General features: G+C 51.8%; 1 protein-coding gene across 3 annotated transcripts; it reads right to left on the bottom strand.

Moving 5' to 3' along the window:
* Nucleotides 1-9,797: 9,797 nt before the first annotated feature.
* Nucleotides 9,798-12,886, bottom strand: NKX2-5 (NK2 homeobox 5). Of its 3 annotated transcripts, none has more exons than XM_054488376.1 (2): nt 12,430-12,886; nt 9,798-10,909 (listed from the first exon to the last, which is right to left on the bottom strand). In XM_054488376.1, the coding sequence occupies exons 1-2, from the start codon at nt 12,761-12,763 to the stop codon at nt 10,272-10,274; spliced, it is 972 nt and encodes a 323-aa protein (XP_054344351.1). In that variant the 5' UTR covers nt 12,764-12,886; the 3' UTR covers nt 9,798-10,271. The 3 variants fall into 3 exon arrangements, with proteins under 3 accessions (XP_054344351.1, XP_054344352.1, XP_054344353.1); XM_054488377.1 differs by having other exon boundaries at nt 9,798-11,201; XM_054488378.2 differs by having other exon boundaries at nt 10,851-11,164.
* Nucleotides 12,887-18,830: the final 5,944 nt, after the last annotated feature.

Genomic DNA, 18,830 nt, shown 5'->3' on the forward strand with positions numbered 1-18,830 from the left:
GTTAAATAGTAAAAATAAAGAGCATGTATATATATATATAGCTTAAAGAATAATAAAATGAACACGAGTACCCATCACCCAGACAAAGACAGAGACAATAACATGCCCCACAGCTCCTATTGAAATCTCCGTTCCACTGCATTTTCTTTCTCTCCCCCAGAGGCAACCACTATCTGAATTTTGAGTTAATCATTCCCTTGTTTTTCTTTATGGTTTTGAAATCCAGGTGCACATCCCTAACTAAAACATCATTTTGTTTTGCCTATTTTGACTATTATGTAAAATAAATCACATTGTTTATATTCTTCAGTGACTTGCTTCTTTTGCTCACCTTAGAGCATTGATTCATCTTTGAGACTGATTCATTTTGTTCAGTGTGGCTGTGGCACTTTCATTTTCACTGCTGTATAATATTCCACTCTGTGAATTTCCTACAACTTAATTATAACTCTGTCCAACTGTTGATAGGCAATTTGATGGTTTCAAGGACATACTCTTACACTCAAGGCTGTTTTGAACTTCATTACTTATGTCTCTAGGTACCCATATACAAGACTATCCTTGGTGTATATTCCTAGAAGAGGGATTGCTGGATCTTGGGTAGGCTCGTGTTCAAATTTACTAAGTTGTGCCAAACTGGCTTCTAAAGTCTTTGTCCTCAGTTACACCCCTACCAGAAGAATTCCCATTGATGCCTACTCTCTCCCAATTCTAATTTTTGCCAATCTGGTATATGAAGTATATTGTCTCATCATGACTTTTTGTTTTTCTAAGTAATAAATAGAGTATTTTTTAATATATTTTGGGGCCATTTGTACTTCCTTTTCCTTGAAATCCCTGTTCATTTCTCCTGCCCATTTCCCCCCTTTTGGTAATGTCTTCATTCGTTTATTCAGCATCATTTTTTTCTAAGCGCCTACAAGTGCCAGGCCCTCTTTCTGGTGCTTGGGATATACATCATTGAACAAAAGAATATGTTAGATATGATAAAGTCTAATGGAAAAAAAACACATCAGAGCAAGGTAGGGCTACCAGGAGTATGTGCATAGGAGTGCAAATTAAAATAGGGTACTCAGAATGGGCCTCATGATAAGGTGACATTTAGGTAAAGCCTGGAAGCAGATGAGGAATTCACCAGGCAGACATTCTGGGAGAAGGACAGTCCAAGCAAAGGGAACAGCCAGTGCAAAGACTCTGAGGCAGGAATTGCCAGGCTTGTTGGAATAACAGTAAGGAAGTCAGAGAGGCTGGAGTGCAGTAGCCAGGAAGTGTTAGGATTTCACGATATATTCTGGTGCTAACGCTTTGTTGGCTATATATATTGCAAATATCTTCTATTTTGTGGCTTGACTTGCCTTTTCACTCTATATGTGGTGTCTTGGGGAGTATGGGTTTAACTCCTGGGCTTAAGTGTAGATTTTTAATTTTAATGTCCAGCTGTTCCTTTAAGGTTTGTGCTTTTTGGAGTCATGTTTCAGTAATCTTCTCCTACCATAAGGTCATAAAATATTTTTCTATGTTGTCTTTTAAGTGTTACATAGTTTTGCTTTTCATAGGTGGGCCTTTAATTAACCTTGATTTGATTTTGTGAATGATGTTCTCTCTCTCTCTTTTTTTTCTAAATCTTGTGGAGAACCACTTATAGAAAAGTTCACCCTTTCCCCACTGAACTTCAAAAATACCTCTGGGCCAGGTGTGGTGGTTCATGCCTGTAATCCCAGAACTTTGGGAGGCCGAGGTGGGAGGATCCTTTGAGCCCAGGAGTTCAAGACCAGCCTGGGCAACGTGGTAAAACCCTGTCTCTGCAAACAATAACAATAACAATAAACAACAACAACAACAAAACTAGCTGGGCATGGTGGCGCGCCTGTAGTCCTAGCTACTTGGGAGGCTGAGGCAGGAGGATCGATTGAGTCTGGTAGGTAAAGACTGTAGTGAGCTGCGATCGTGCCATTGCACTCCAGCCTGGGTGACAGAGCAAGACCCTGTCTCAAAAAAATTTCTTTTAATAAAAAAACCAAATCTCACTTCCCCCAAAACAAAACTAACTCTTTCATGGATTGTATATGTATACTTCTGATTCTAGGCACTCTGTTCTGTCTCATTGGTCTATTTTTCTGCCCTTGTGTCAGTATCACAGTGTTAACTACCATAGCTTTACAAGCCTTGCTGATAGGAAAGAACCCCCCACCTCATTTTCCTTATTTCTTTATTTAAGAATGTCTTGGGGCTGGGCGCAGTGGCACATGCCTATAATCCCAGCTCTTTGGGAAACTGAGGCAGATGGATTGCTTGAGTCCAGTAGTTTGAGACCGGCCTGGGAAACATGCTGAAACCTCATCTCTACTAAAAATGCAAAAAATTAGCCAGGCATGGTGGTATGCACCTGTAGTCCCAGCTACTTGGGAGGCTGAGGTGGGAGAATCACCTGAGCCTAGGAGGTTGAGGTTGCATTGAGCCAAGATCATGACACTGCACTCCAGCCTGTGTGACTGGACTCTAGGCACGGTGGCTAACACCAGAAATCACAATACTTTGGGGGGCTGAGGTGGGAGGATTCCTTGAGCTCAGGAGTTCAAGACCAATCTGGCAACATAGGGAGAACCTACCTCTACACACACACACACACACACACACACACACACACACACATATTAGCTGGGCGTGGTGGTGTGCGTCTGTGGTGCCAGTTACTCAGGAGGCTTAGGTGGGAAGATAGCTTGAGCCCAGGAAGTCGAGGACACAGTAAGCCATAATTGCACCACTGCACTCCAGCCTGGGTGACAGAGTGATGCCCTGTCATCAAAAAAAAAAAAAAAAAAAAAAAAAAAGAATTTCTTGGCTATTCTTAGATCTTACACTTCCATGTGAAATTTCTATTCAGCTGTGACGTTACAGAATACACAAATGCACTCTTAGCACTTTGATTGAGAGTGCACTGAATCTGGAAAACATTTAGGGATATTTCAAACCTATTTATTTACATTGTTTAAGCCTCAAATCTTTTTTAAAGGCTTTTGAAGAGTTTACATTAGGTGGTTAGGAAATCTGGATCATGGAAAGATGTTAAAATAGTCACCAGAGAGAACAAATATGGTGATAATTAAGCATCAAATTTGCCTGGATTTGGGGGAAGGGGAAGCTATTCTTTTTAATCTGTAGGAAGAGGCTACGCATGATGGAGCACCTGTAGTCCCAGCTATTTGTGAGGCTGAGGTGGGAGAATTGCTTGAGCCTGGTAGTTCAAGCCCAACCTGGACAACAGAGCAAGACCCCATCCCTAAAACAATTTTTTGTAAGGAGAAAGCTAAGCTAACATTGTTAGCAATACATGTTTCCTATTGCTGAAATTGCACGGGAATTTAGGAAGGGCCACAGAAGGACAATAATGAATAATGAATGGTTGCATTAATTGAAAATGCAAACTCCTTTCCATATAGCCACTTATTTTATTTTTTTGAAGGAAAATTTATATTGTTTTAATTATTTTTATGTACAGAAAACTTAACAGTGTACATTTAACCCAGTTTGGTGGCAAGTTCTTTAGCCTTTGCCTTTTCAAGCTTGGCGACTTGGAACCCAGGACACTGCCTCCCCAGTGACGGCGGATCTCATCGTATCTGTCGTTGTAATTGGTCCTGATAGCTTCCACCAGCTTATCCAAAGCTCTTTTGTCTTCTGAGTTAACCTGTGTGAAGGCGGCAGTGGTGCAGGTCTTCCTGTGGACTGACTACACGTCCCAGTCTTGCCTTCCCCTTGATAATGCAGTAAGGGACCCCCCTTTTATGACACAGGGCAGGCAGGGAGACAACCAGCTTGATGGGATCCACGTTGTGTGCAATCACCACCAGCTGAGCTTTCTTGTTCTCTACCAAAGTGGTGATGGTGTTAACTCCTGCTCAAAGGACAGATGGTCTCTTAGTGGGCATGTCCCCTTTGCCAGCAGCTTTCTTCTTGGCCTGGGACAAAAGCCTCTGCTCTTCACTTGCTTTGTCTCTGGTCTGTACTTGTGAGCCAGTTTAAGCAGCTGAGTAGCTGTTTGGCGGTCCAGGGCCTGGGTAAACTGGTTAATTGCAGGAGGCACTTTCAGCCTATAGCCACTTATTTTAAAGATCTCACCTAAAAAGCTGAGGGCAGAGAAAACCAGTCAGGGGGAGGGGGTGAGGTGAGTGCTGTGAGGCTAATATGAGCCCATTTCAAGATGTCTGCTAAGCTGGAGTTCAAGATAGGTGAGGATAGTTTAGGGTATACTGGAAAGAAGGGCATTTGGTGATGGAACTTGGCTTGGCTACTTTCTAACTGCAGGAATAGGGAAAGTGACACAACTTTTTTTTTTTTTTTGAGGCAAAGTCTTACTCTGTTGCTCAGATTGGAGTGCAGCTAGAGTGCAGCAGAACACTCATAGCTCATTGCAGCCACGACCTCCTGGGCCCAAGCGATCCTCCTGCCTCAGCCTCCTGAGTAGCTGGGACCACAGGCGTGCACCACCATGCCCAGCTAATTTTTTGATTTTTTTGTAGAGACAAGGTCTACCTGTGTTGCCCAAGCTGGTCTTGAACTCCTGGGCTCAAGCAATCCTTCGCCTCAGCCTCCAAAAGTGCTGGAATTATAGGCATGAGCCACCGTGCCTGGCCCGACAAAACCTTTTTTTTTTTGAGACGGAGTGTTGCTCTGTCACCCAGGCTGGAGTGCAGTGGCATGATTTCGGCTCACTGCAAGCTCCGCCTCCCGGGCTCACGCCGTTCTCCTGCCTCAGCCTCCCGAGTAGCTGGGACTACAGGCGCCCGCCACCGCGCCCGCCACCACGCCCGGCTAATTTTTTGTATTTTTAGTAGAGACGGGGTTTCACCGTGTTAGCCAGGATGGTCTCGATCTCCTGACCTTGTGATCCACCTACCTCGGCCTCCTGAAGTGCTGGGATTACAGGCGTGAGCCACCCCGCCCGGCCCTGACAAAACCTTTTTAAGGCTCACTGTCTTCATCTGTAAAATGAACTCCACAATGAACAGCAGATTTCAAAGCTTCAGTGAGCTCACGCAGAGAGCCTGGCATACTATAAGCCCCCATGGAGGCTGGTTTCCTCCTAGTCTGCTTCCTGCAGGACTCCAGTGTGGAGTTTAGGATCTGGGTAGAACAAATGGACTGTCTCGGAATATTCCCCTCCAATTGCTCTTCTCTCCAAAGCAGCACTGGCAGGACCTGAGCTTCACAAGCCACAGGGATGGCTTTGGGGTCCAGACTGAGACAGGCATGTCCCAGAGTCCCTCTCCCAGCCTCCACCATTCCACATTCCTGCCTGGGGTCCCCAGGGCTGCCTGGCTTGTGCCTCAGCCACTGGATCACAGCAAACACACAGAGACCCTGAGATAGAAGAGCAGGGCCTGGAGAGGGGAAATCTGACTCCAGTTTCTTGCAGGCCCTCAAGAACTGGAGCCCGCGCAGTCTGGGGCCTCTGCTGGTGGCGGTTGCGGTTCTCCAACCTACCAAATGATGAGAATCATCTGGACACCAATGCAGTTTCGCAGGCCCTGTCCCTGGGGAGTCCAGTTCAGGGAAGCTGGGGCAGGCAGGGGTTTGGGTTTGTCCTGGCTTCCAGGCAGTTTGTCTCTTCAGGCAAGCTTGGGAGCTACTGAGAGTGGGTTGAAGAGCTAGGGCTCTCTGGAACCATCTGGATTCCAGCACCAGCTTCCCCACTCCACACTACTGGAGTGGCCTTAGGTAGGTGATGTTTTTAACTTCTCCGGGTTTCAATTTCCTCCTTGGAAAATGACAGAATGAGATTTGCAGGGTAAGCATTTAGCCCTGGGCCTGGCACAAAGTAAGCACCAACAGATGTTAGGCAATAATCCATACTGTTATTCCACGCAGCTGTGGGCTGCAGCACAGTGAGGAGCCGGTGGTGATCTGAGGGTCTCGCCCTCGGGTCTCTTCACTGCTCACCACTGGGGTGAGCTCTCCTCTGAGTCGCAGCAAGAGGGCCAGGCTGCATCCCTGGAGTCCCAGCTGCCACCATCCCGTCTGAGATTCCTCTCAGGCTCAAAGGGAATAAGTGTGCTTCTCTGGTAATTTGTTGTGCCTGGCATATATAAATCATCCAGGAATTGTTAGCTAATATCATGTCTGTACTCTTTAACGGACAAACATTTCTCGGCGCCTACTCTTTGCCAGTCCTGAACGGGGATGGGACCACACTACATACTGGGGCTCTGGAACCAGCCTGCCTGGGCTTGAAACCAAGCTCTGACACTGACCAGCTGTGTGACCCTGGGCAAAGTACTCCCTCTTTCTGGGTTTAAAATGAATCCTTCATCTGTTTCCTCACGAGAACCCAGAGGTATAAAAAGGGATTAAATGGGTTCACTTGTAAAGAGCTCAGAACAGTGCCTGGCACGCGGTAACCTCTGTGAGTGATCAATTAAATGCAGGCCACAGGCCCCTTTCTCCAGGAGCTCAGCCTGGTAGGGGAGTCGGCAAGGCTTAGAGGCCACAAAGCTGTTGCCTGCGGCATAGAAGCGCCGGGCCTGAGTCCGGAATGCTTCCGGGAGGATGCGAGGGGCGGGCGCTGCGGGGAAGACGGAGCTACTCCCGCGCGGGACCGCGTGAAATTTCCGAGTCTGCGGTGAACCCTGCGGCTTCCGCGCGTCCTTTAAAAATACAGGTATTTAGATACACAACGTGGCGTCGACTTAAGGTGAAATCTAAACAAAATGAAAGGACGGGAGCTATTCTGATTTGGCCGAACCTGTGCCTGCGGGCTGGGAATGACCCCAGGAAACGAAGGGACGGCGGAGCCAGTGCGGCGGGGGCCGGGTGGGAGGCGGTGGCCTTGTGCTGGGGACCCCCAGCCCCGGCCCGCCTTTGCCAGGAACCACCGAGCTGATTTTTTTTCCCTTTCTTTTTTAAATAAACCTACCTCCTTCCCCGATATTTTTCCTTTTAATATCGCTGTTTATCTCCAATTTTTTTTTTTTAACTGCGGCGTGTTCTTGTTCGATTTTTAAAAATACTAAAAATAAAATGAGTCCCCTAGGTGCCTCCCTGGCGCCCTGGGCATGGAGAGAGCTCATGCTTGCGCCACCCTCATCTCCGCTGGCTTTGCCACCTCGGAGGCGCCCCACACTTCTCCTTTGTTTTGCTTTTCTCTGAGCCGGTTGAGTTTTCTTACCCTGAACGCGTCGTTTATACAATTAGCAACTGAAAACAAAACAAATATCACCGATATAATTGGGGTGGGGGTCGCCATGTAAACACGGGGTGTTGTTAGTTTAGGATACTTCTGACCCTGTCCCGGCCTGAGTCCTCGCTCCCTGACTCAGCACCCACGCGGGAAAGCCTCGCCCCAGCCAGGCAAGGGCAGTCCCTGCCGCCTGCTTGAGTTCTGCCATCTACAGCTTACCCCATCGAGAGCCTGGATGTGAGGCCTGAGATCCTCATCCCACTGGCAAGAGTCTGGGTTCCGCTCAGCGCAGCCGGGAGCCAGTCTAGCTGCATCTTTGCTGGAGAGACATCCGCAGTGTGGCGGGCTCTGGCTTCAGGAACACGCTCCCCAGTATGTGCCCTGTGTGTTTCCCAGCTCCCGTTCCCGCTTAGGGACTGGATGGTCTTGACCACCCACGTAACCTCCTCAGTTTCCTGGTCCGCAAATGAAGATGGGTTAGGTGAGAGAACTCCTGTATACACTTAGTCGGGGGTGCTGGCATTTGGTGAGCCCTGGCAGATGCCAGCCAGCCGTTGTTAGCCTTTGTGAGTGCCTTGGGAAAGCTGCAGGAGATACTGAGTCACTCAGTTGGTCCCCGAAGGGAGAGTATGACACATAAAGAGGGAGGTATCATGGAGAAATCCTCGTGGTATAACATTAAGTGAAATAAATATTGTTTCTAATGTTACTGCAGACACCTGTAAGATGAAAAAGGCCCACAGGAGTGCAGGACCGAGGCCACAGTGATCTGGTTAAGAGCAAATGTGGGTCATTTCGGATAGAATTTCCCAGTTGTGTGAGTTAGGCCGCCTGCTGGGGCTGTGGGCTGGGGCTGCCTAGCAGGAGAGCACCGTCCTGCTTAGGAGCTGGTCTGGCAACCTGGAGGAGCCTCAGCATGTCCCTCTGTAAGACTGAGATGGGAACATGTTAGAGACTCGCAGCAGGGTCACAGCAGGGTCGTAGGCCCAGGAGTCGGAATGCCAGGGCTGAGCTGGTCATCCTGCTCCCACTCCTGATGGCCCTCTCCAGCTGCCAGCTGGCCCGGACCTTCAGGTCTCTTCTTCTACTCAGCCAAGCCTTGAGCACAGCCCTTTCCTCTTCCTTCCCACAGCACAGCCCAGAACCCTGCGATGGTAGACTGCCTGCACTCCACTACCCTTGTATCCTACTGTGTCCAGTGGTAACACTGGGTATAGACAGTGGTTGTACTTGGAACCTCCTGGCATCCTCCCCTCTTCCACGGGCATGTGGCACTTACCCAGAGAGACAACACAGGCACTGGCGGGGCTGCATGGTTCCTGGTGAGGCAGTAGGACAGCTCCTGGTTGTGCCAGGCTAGCCTGGCGACTCTTACTGGGAGTCAGGGGAACATTGAGAAGCACTCGGTCCCTGGCTGCCACAAACAATGCTTTGGCTGCATCAGGGAGCTCTCAGCCAGATGCCCCAATGCCCCAGGTCTCCAATTCAGTGCTTCCTGGGCAAAATATCAGAAAAACCCATATCCAGTGAGAAAACAAATCCTCAACTCCCTCTGGCTTTGGTCCCTTTTAAAGACGCATCTTAAAAACATACTGGGTCAGTTCCTCAGGCTCTGGGGCTGGTGATAGAGGAGCTGGAGGTCAGGTCCCAGCACTTGCTGACTGGCGACCTGGATGCGAGCAAGGCGTGTTTGTTATCTTCATTTTACAGACAAACAACAGCAACCACCACCGCCACCGCCACCGCCACCGCCACCGCCACCACCACGGAGGCATGCAGTGGGCAAGTCCCATAACAAGCAGGGTTTAAACTTGATTTCGCTGAGCCTCAGTTTTCTCATCTATAAAATCAGGACAGTAGTAACATTTGTTGGTCAGAACTATGGTGAAATTAAATGCCCTAAGGAAAGGACATCAGTAAGGTTAGGGCTTAGGGGCTCCCTTGACCATGTGAATTTATGGGGCCTCACCACAGCTGGAGGTGAGCACCATCCGCGGGACACCTCTCTGGGGTCCAGCCTCGGCACTCAGTCCCATGGGCAACTGATGAGGCCCCGACGTGGCATCTGGGGGCATCTGAGGAGCCTGAGAACGCTTGACAAGGGCTTGGGTTCTTGGCTTTTCCATCTGTAAACAGGCTAAGGAGTTCTTTTAAGTGGGATTATCACGGTGCTCTCCAGCTACAGAGGGCCCAGGTTCTTTTGCTGTCCATTTAATGCCCAGTGCCTGGAACCGTGCCTGGCACACATTAGGATTCAAGGAGGGGAGCTTAGGAGCACAGGGAAGGCGGTCTCTGAAGTGAGGCATCCAGAAGTTAACCTGAGTTCGATTAGTACTGGCTATTTGCTCGCAGGTAAGTCATTAAACCTCTCCGGGCCCAACTTCTAAACTTTAAAATAGGATTTTTTTTTTTTTTTTGGATTATTGAGGTTATATGAGACAGTCTCAGAAAGTGCCCGACAGGGAACCAGTATGGTTCCAGCAAGGGTTAGTTTTTATTAGTATCAATGTTATCAATTTGCTCAGCGAATGCCTGTGCCTGAGATCTGAGACCAATCCCGGGCGGCCACCTCTCTCCTGTTTCTGAAGCGCCGCAAGCTGAAAGAAGCACACGTGCGGGGTCAACGCACTCTCTTTAATGGGAAGGGGATCCTCATTTCTTACAGCAATAGGTAAAAACATAAATACGGGTGGGTAGGTGCGTGGGCGGGCGGCGGCGAGATAGCAAAGGCCCGGGCGCCCGGCCCTGGCTCGCGGAATGGGCGGCCAGATCTCAGGCCCCGCGTGCCCGAGCTCAGTCCCAATTCACTGGTCATTCCATCGGGGGTGCCCATGGACTCTCGGAGGGCACTCCTGGGGGGACAGCTAAGACACCAGGCTGCAGGATCACTCATTGCAGGCTGCATAATCGCCGCCACAAACTCTCCCGTGCGCAAGAACAAACGCGCGTGGGACAGAAAAAGTTCCTAGGTCTCCGCAGGAGTGAATGCAAAATCCAGGGGACTCAGGGTCATGTTGGGAGCCCCTTCTCCCCCCGAGAGTCAGGGAGCTGTTGAGGTGGGATCGGTCAGGGTCGCGCCACGCGGGTCCCTTCCCTACCAGGCTCGGATACCATGCAGCGTGGACACTCCCGAGTTGCTCTGCGGCATCCCGGGGCTCTGAACCGCATTCAAGTCCCCGACGCCGAAGTTCACGAAGTTGTTGTTGGCGGCGGCAGTGGCCGGCTGCGCTGGGGAAGGCCCGGCGGGGTAAGCGGCAGTGCAGCTGTAGCCGGGGCTGCAGGCCGCGCCGCCGTAACCCGGATAGGCGGGGTAGGCGTTATAGCCGTAGGGATTGAGGCCCACGCCGTAGGCAGGCGCGTAGGGCGCCGAGTCCCCTAGGCATGGCTTGCCATCGCGCACCAGCACTGGCACCGCGATCCTGCGGGCAGGCGGCGGCGGCGGGGGCAGCCCCACCAGCTCCAGAGTCTGGTCCTGCCGCTGCCGCTTGCACTTGTAGCGCCGGTTCTGGAACCAGATCTTGACCTGCGTGGACGTGAGTTTCAGCACGCTGGCCAGCTGGTCGCGTTCGGGGGCCGACAGGTACCGCTGCTGCTTGAAGCGCCGCTCCAGCTCATAGACCTGCGCCTGCGAGAAGAGCACGCGCGGCTTCCTCCGCCGTCGCGCTCGGGGTCGCTCCGCGTTGTCCGCCTCTGTCTTCTCCAGCTCCACCGCCTTCTGCAGCGCGCACAGCTCTGAGGGGGAACAGAGAGGCAGAGAGACGCTTGGTAAGAGCGGCTTGACCTACGGAGCGCGGCCGCACAATAATGGTAAGGGATCCTCGTGGAGGCCACTGTGTCCTGCCTGGAGCGCCCAGCTGGCTGCGGCTCACTCTGCCAAGTGCACTGGGAGCCACCGACACGTCTCACTCAGCATTTGTCGAAAGTCAGGCTGGCTCAAGGCGCTGGAGAACAAAACGAGAGGTCTCTGCCCTTGGGGCAGTTCACACCCTGGTGAGGGAGACAGACGGTGACTTAAAATTTCAGGCTGCAAAAAAAAAAAAATAAATAAATAAATAAAAATAAAACCAGGTGATGCTCTGGGGTGAACTGAATTAGGGCTAGTTTGATTTGAGAAGTTAAATGAACACAGGCCGAGGCCTCACTCCTAGGGACGGTCTTATCTCAAAATTGAGGAATCAAGAAACAGAAGTCCAGGGAGTGTTGGTTTGGTGATTGGAGGCTCCAGCCTGGCCGCAGCAGGGTTTGCGCAGTATCCAAGAAGCCGCGGCTGGGTAGGCGGCCTTGGAACCTGCCTTGCTGGCTTACTCGAATTGGTAGCGATCAGTTCTAGCCGCCGTGCCCGCCCGAATTTGTTCCTAGGCCTTTGCTTCTCAACAAACCTACGAATTCTCTCCCGGCTCACAGCGGCCGTTCGCCCAGCGCCTGCGGCCTTCCGGGAATCGCCCAGGCTCCTGCCTTGGGCTGGGGGGTCTCCCAGCCGGCCCCCTTCTGCAGCGGAGCCGGCCTGCCTCCCCGATCCTGGGATGGCCTGCGGGATGATCCCTCACTCATCTCGTCCATTCCCCTGTGCCCGCGGTAGCGCAGCATTTCCTAACTTTTCCACGAGGGAACCTCTCCGCCCTGGCCGCGCCAGGAGGTTGTACTGAAAAAATAAAGCGAAGTCAGATTCCTGAGGGTCCGCAGTATCCCATTTTAAAATCAAGGCCCTCGATCCCAGACTCCACTTTCCTGGCGCAAAGAAGGAAAGGCCCCAGAAACCCGGGTTGCGGGTGGGCTGCAGAAAGAAGGTCCAGGACCCTCCTCCGATCGTACGCAAAAGTGTGTCCGGTGAGCAACATTTCAATTTCTGTTTAGCGGTTCTCATCAGATCCTTAAAAAGATCCGTAAATCCAAAGGAGATTTAAAAACAGAGATTGTCTGCTTGTCTCTCTGTTCTGTCTACCATAAACCGATTTCTCAACTTCCTACCAGACCCAGGAGCAGAGCCGAAGCCGCCCGGGGCTTTGTTAGGCCAGGGGGAAAAGTTTTTTGGTCTCTTGCTTCTGATCCTTTCAATCCGGCATTGCCTCTGAACCTCCAATTGGACGCGGGGCGCGGGGGCCTGGCGACAACACCAGGCATCTTACATTCTGAACCCCCCGCCGGAGCCCAGCCCTCGGCCCAGGGGCGCCTGTCTCCTCCACCTGGCCCTGAGTTTCTTGGGGACGAAAGCGACCCAGGAGGGGAGAAGGGGGCCTGTGTTTCCTCCTCACCTTTCTTTTCGGCTCGAGGGTCCTTAGCTGGGTCGGGGTCGCTGTAGGCACGCGGATAGAAGGCGGGGGCGGCGGGAAAGGCAGACGCACACTTGGCTGGTGAAGGCGCGGGGCCCAGCTCTGCGCGCAGCTCTGGGAGGCCCGGCGCAGCCGCCTCGGGCCCGGCGTAGGCCTCTGGCTTGAAGGCGGCCAGCATGCAGGAGGAGGGCGCCAGGGTCGCCTCCAGGCGCGCAGAGAGCTCTCCGGCGGCAGCCAGGCTGCGCTGCTGCTGCTCCAGGTTTAGGATGTCTTTGACTGAGAAGGGCGTGGGCGTGAGCGCAGGGCTGGGGAACATGGTGGCAGCGCCAGTCTCACAGCGCCAGGTGGGCGGCAGAGAGCAGCGCTGCCCACGGCCCCTGGCAGCTTCCCTGCATGGTGCCGCCGCCCGCCCGCGCACCCGCCCGCCAGCTCTGGATGTGTCGGGGCAGCAGGTAGCGCTGAGCACAAGGGGCAGGAGAGGCGGGACCAGGCCAGAGGAGGGGGACTCAGCCTGCCATTGGGCCAGGGGCCTCGATGACAGGAGCGATGAGCAGTTTCGTGTCACCTAATATAGTCATACGGCTAAAAAAAAAAAAAAAAAAAAAAGCCCTGCTCAGCTTTTTTAAAGGGGCCACGACGCATTTGGAAGGGTCTCCTTTTGCTCCTGCAGCCTGCGTTTGCTTCCTAATGTGAGCCTGAAAAGCCTACCAGAGGCATGCAGAGTCAGGCCTCTGGGCAGGGCTGGATGGGTGTGGGTTTGAAGAAATATTCCTCAGCACCCAAACCAGAATGGGAGAGAGAAGGATGGGGTGGGAAGCGGTGGGGAGGGGAGTGATTTGAGGAAGGCTTTATTACTGAAAGTGGTGGGATGAGGGAGAGTCTGAACAGGAAGAGAAGCCTGGAGGACAGTGTTGGCTTTGGGGATAGCAGCAGGGCGAGATTCTGGAGAATTCGGGGGTTCTGTTTGGCTTGGCCTACAGGGCCAGTCATGCCCCTGGCTCTGGGTGCTTCTGGGCGAGTTAACGAAGGTAAGGGCAAGGTGAGTGATGGCCAGGTGGGGTAGGAGTTGCTGCCTCCTACAGTAGTGTTATGCACAGCACAACTCCAGGGAGCATCAGTCACTGCCAGTACCTTCCCAGGGAAATGCCTCTCCCCTTAATAATGAAATAAATCAGGAATCCCAGCTGGTAAGCTCAGCTTCCCAGGAGACACCTGTCTTGTGGAGTGCCCCAGCTACCAGCCACCTTGTTTCCCCTGTTTGGAGGCCACCGAGCCCACCTCCCTCCTTTCCACCTCCCTCCTTCCCGTGCCCTCCCTGCCTAGCAGCAAGGCCCTCAGGCTTCTGCCAACCTCGAGGTTTCAGGGCCCTAGCCCGGGTTTAGCTCTCAGGGAGGCGGGGCTCCTCTGAGCCCAGCTAGGCCAGGATTTCTCTGAGGCCTCTGGGCCGGACTCCGAGTGGGGCACCCCTGTGGCTCGGTCAGGCGCATGGGGGAAGGGCAGGGCAAGTGGGGTGATCGTGATCATTTTTAGCCCAGGGTCAGTAGAGTAGGGCACAGAAGTCAGACAAATCTGCCAGAGTTTCGGGAGCGCCAGCTACATGGCCAGATCCTGCCCTGGTGGCCTCGTTTCTCTGGGTCCCCGCACTCTTTGGGAGGTCTGATGAAAACTTGGGGTCTTCTCCATTCCCCAGAACACTGCAGAGAGGAGTTTTATTTTGCTTACAATTCAGGAGTCCGGGCAGGCAGAGCAGGCCCAGGTTAAGGATGCCTTCTAGAGCTGGGGATTACAGGATTTGTCAGTGGAAAAGCGTTGGCTTCTCACGGCCCTAGCTGGTGCAGGGAACCGCGAGCGGGAAGCTGGGTGGGACACGTGGACTTGCAGAGAATGTGGATGTGGAGGGCTTGGCTCTTTGCGGAGTGCCGGTTGGCAAGAGGCGCTTGGAGTAGAATAAAGGCGGCGCAGGGCCAAAAACTACCTAAAGACACAGCTCCCGCAGGCGCGCCCAAGGTGCGGAGGAAATGCACAATGTATGGAGACAAAATAGTGCCTGTCCAGAACGTACATCTTGGGTGCTCAAACCCGACAGTGTGCCATCTGAGATGCCGACGCAAGTGAAGTCAAGCATTGGCCTGATGTTGGAACTTTTCCTGTCCCTCATCAAAGCCACACTCCCAGGACCTGGGGCCTCCATGCTAGGGCGATGGAGAGGCGAGCCCCGCAGGGCAGCCCAGGAGGCGCGCAACGCCCTGACCCCGGCTTCTAGGCGCCAGCCGTCAGTAACAGGCCTGGGCTGCCACGCCGAAATCACGCCTCGAGTTTCTGAGCCAGGGACTACTGGGGGTCTGGAATTGTTAGTCTAGTCTGTGGAGGATGCCTTTTCTTAAATGTGGGGCGTTCAAGGCCCAGGAAACCTCGTCCCCCCACCTCTTCACCTCCCAACCCAAATTCTCCTTGGACACAGCTGCATGTCAGCGGCCTTGCGGCCCTTCCTCGCCTGGACTTTTGGCCAGGTTACCGTTATGGCTCTAAATTAACCTAGCTTGGGGGCCCGCCTTGCCTTTGAAGATTGTTTTCGAGGAGAGGGGGGCCTTGGAGAGGATGCCTATCGCCGAGGCGGTGACGTCTGGCAAACGAGCCACATCCGATTCAATTAAATGTCTCGCTGAAAAGAGCTCGGAACGAGGGTCCTGGGAGCGCTGTTAAGTGAATCTGCTGGCCGGGCGGCTCGCGATGACAGTTTGAAAGATTAGTGTGAGCTGACACCTGAAATATTACCGTTTAATGGGGGACATCGAGGCTACATCCGGGATCCCTGTTTTTAGTTAGTGTTTTTTTTTTTGAGAGCTCTGGAGAAAGAAAAAAAATTAGCATTGCCTTTGCAAATCAAGGTGGCAAGGATTTATTTCGTATTTTCGGGTAAGGGGGCTTTCTAGAACTGTCAGTCCTGTGTGTCAGGTGTTACAAAAAGGGAAGGAAGAAAATCCCTCCCTATTTGAACAAGACATGTGACTTTTACACTCTCTATGCTCTTTGTGAATTGGGTAATGATTTCTCTTGGCTTCCAAAAAGGTCTTGGTGCTGCAGGAGAGAGGAGATGGGGAAAAAACGGACAAATACGTGCAAAATAGAAACTGGGGCGACCCATGCTGGTCTCCTTAGAGAAAAGTCCGAGAGCCATTTGCAACTTTTCTTTCTAGTCGTGTTTCCGAGTGAGTTAAAAAAAAAAAAAAATCCCTCTAAATAGATCTAAATAGAAGTTGCAATAATTGGGGATTGGGTGGGAGGAAACTTGATTCTCTGGCCCCCGACAGGGACACATCTTTTTTCCCAAGGGCCGCTGACCCAACCTGGCCGCCTGTCTGCGCCGCACTTTGACCAAACTAGCAGGACAAACAAACAGCCTTCAGCCTAGAGAAAGGCAGAGAGAGACAAAAGGAGAGAGGAGAGATCGAAAATCTGTGTATTTCCTCGACTTTTAAAGAGTTGGTGCTTTAAGATAATCCAAATTCCAGGGTGGCTCGAGCGCATTCTCCGTGAATAAATTATTATTAATTGAAAAGCGATCGGCGCAGCCGGAGCCGGCCCCCCTTTCGTGCAATCAGCAGGGCTGGCCGCAAAAGGTATATATGATTAATTGAAAGATAAGCTGGAACTATCACCGGGAATGTCATTAATGCGCCAGGGAGACGTCCATTGGAGACAGGCGGCGTTATCCGCGGCTTTATCTTCAACAACGCCTCGCTCTCGGCCCGCGCGGGGGAAACAGATGGGAGTTTCTGTCTGGGACGCTCGCCCCATGTTTATATTTTGGGAAGAATCGCAACTCGTGGGAGTCCCCGGCTGGCCCCCTGATAAATGAACATTAGCACTTTTTCGGACTACTGTATCAACAAAGGGGCTGCGGCGCTGCAATAATTGGCGAGAAAGCAAACAGAGGGCCGAGAGCGCGACTCTGCTCTTCGTCCGGCTGATGGATGAGCAGCTCCGGCTGCGCGTCGGACTCCCGGCCTCCGCCTCCGCCTCCGCGCCGGGGCCGGCCACTGGGCCCCTCCGCCGCCCCAGCTTCCTTCCTGGCCGGGAGTTGGGGGCCGGGGGCGACTCTGAGGGCCGCCGACCTCGCCCTTGGCTCCGGAAGAGTCCAGGCGGCCTCCGCGGCACCGGATTTTTCCTGCCTCGGGACGCCCCTCATTCAGGTGGCTCAGCTGGCACCAAATCCTTCTCATTTCCACGCTTGTTCAGTGCCCACGGGGTGTGCCAGGCGCTCTCACCGACCTCGTCACGGATCCTCTTATTCCGACTGCAGGCCTGAGGAGAATGAGGTTCAGAGACGTGGAGTAAGTTGCTCAGGGTCACACAGATGGGAAAGGACAGTGTCAGGGTGTTAGGATTCGAACACACAGCTGACTCCAGAGCTGAGACTGTTTTCTTTTATTGCACGTCGCTGCGCCCAAGACCATACCAACTGGAGGAAGAGCAAGACCCCCACCATCACCCTCCACCCCGCAGCCAGGGAAGAGGACCAGGCTGTTGGATTTGAGATGCCAGGTCTCCCCAAACCTTCATAGACAAGGGAGATTTCCTGCATAAAGTTCATTTGAGAAAGAGAGGGGGAGAGAAGAATTTAACATGCGTTCGTTTCACCTCTGACTTCCCCTTCCCTCGCTCTCCCGCTTTTCCTCTCCCTTCTTCCCTCCCTCTCTTATTTTGATAACAGCTTTATCGAGATATAATTCGCATACCATACAATCCACCCATTTAAAGTGTACAGTTTAGTGATTTTTAGTATGTCCACAGAGTTGTGAAACCAACACCACAATTTTAGAACATTTTTATCACCCCAAAAACAAACTTGTAGTCTTTAGCCATCAACTCCAATCCCCTCTCCTACCTTCCCAGCCCTAGGCAACCGCTAATCTATTTTCTGCCCCTATAGATTTGCCTGTTCTGGACATTTCGTACAAACGGAATCATGCAATATGTGGTTGTTAGTGTCTCGCAGCGTTCACTTAACATAATGTTTTCAAAGTTCGCCCATGCTGTAGCACGTATCAGCATCTTGTTCCTTTTAATGGCTGAATAATATTCCATTGTGTGTCTATACCACACTTTGTCCCTTCATCACTTGGTAAACATTTGGGTTATTTCCACATTTTGTCTATTATGAATACTCCTCTAGCCCACTTCTACCTTACAGTCTGAACCTTTAGAGTCCTTGAAAGGGCCCTTCTTCCCCCTCCCCCATAATTAACCCTGTCCCTCATGGGCATGGCATCTGTGCAGTCTCACAGGGCCTGAGCTTGGTTTAATGTTCCGCTGTTGCTGTCTTAAAACTCTTAATAAGTTTTTAATCAGTCTCCACATTTCTATTTTGCGCTGAGCCCACGAACTATGTAGTCAATCCTGCTTTCTGGGCCGTCTGAGCAGAGCCCTGGAGATACTAACTCTCTATCGCCTGGCTGTGTTTTTGCTTCCTTCCCTCACCCCCCTACCCCTCCCCAGCCCCCTGCTAGCCAGCTAGGACAGACAGAAAGTCCCCAAGCTGCTTTAAGAGCTGTCCATGGAAACTTGCTCAGACATAGGAAGGGCCTAGAGCCCACAGAAGGAAAGAGCAGATCCACATGGCTAGTGGATACTGTGGGTATATGTGTGTGTGTGTGTGTGGTTGTGAGGGGAGAGACTAAAAGAGTGGACCATAGCTTTCACCCAGCCGCCAAGTGACTCCACAGCCTGTTCACTGTTGGATTCTTGGCCTGATTTTCTCCATCCCTTCACCTACATTGACTGGGTGCCCACTATGTACCAGGTGCTGGGGTTGCACAGCCCAAGATGCACAGACCCAGAAAAAGGCAGGCATGTGTCAGAAAGAGCGCTGGCCTCTGAGCCTGTGGTGGGTGTGGTCCTGCCTTTTCAGTAGTTGGCTCACCTTGAGCATGTCTCTTTTCCTGTCTGGTCCCCAGTTTTGTGTCTGTCTCCTTGGTGGTATGAAGTGTACACAGTGTTCCTTTCCAGTGACACTATCCTGGGAGACATCCCAGGTTGTTACCTGAACTCACCTGGACAGTGGGCAGAGGTGGACAGGCACGTGGGTAGTTGTCTAACCAACAAAGTAAAACTGGTTAAGATGAGAAGTAAGTCCCCGCCAATTATAATATTATGCTATTTGGGGGGGGGGATGGTCTATATGACAATATGCTTTCAAAATAAAATGATGTTAACATAAGGAAAATGTGATGGATTTTTCTTATACCAAATACATTCAATTTCAGATAGATCAAACATTTGGACTTCAAAAATGAAACACAAAAGTGCTACAGATAATTAAAATAATAATTTTGGAGTACTTGTATATTTGAGAGGGTGGATTAAGAGAACAAAAGACCTAG

Source organism: Pongo pygmaeus, chromosome 4 (assembly GCF_028885625.2).
Source record: "Pongo pygmaeus isolate AG05252 chromosome 4, NHGRI_mPonPyg2-v2.0_pri, whole genome shotgun sequence".
In the NCBI taxonomy this organism is placed as follows: domain Eukaryota; kingdom Metazoa; phylum Chordata; class Mammalia; order Primates; family Hominidae; genus Pongo; species Pongo pygmaeus.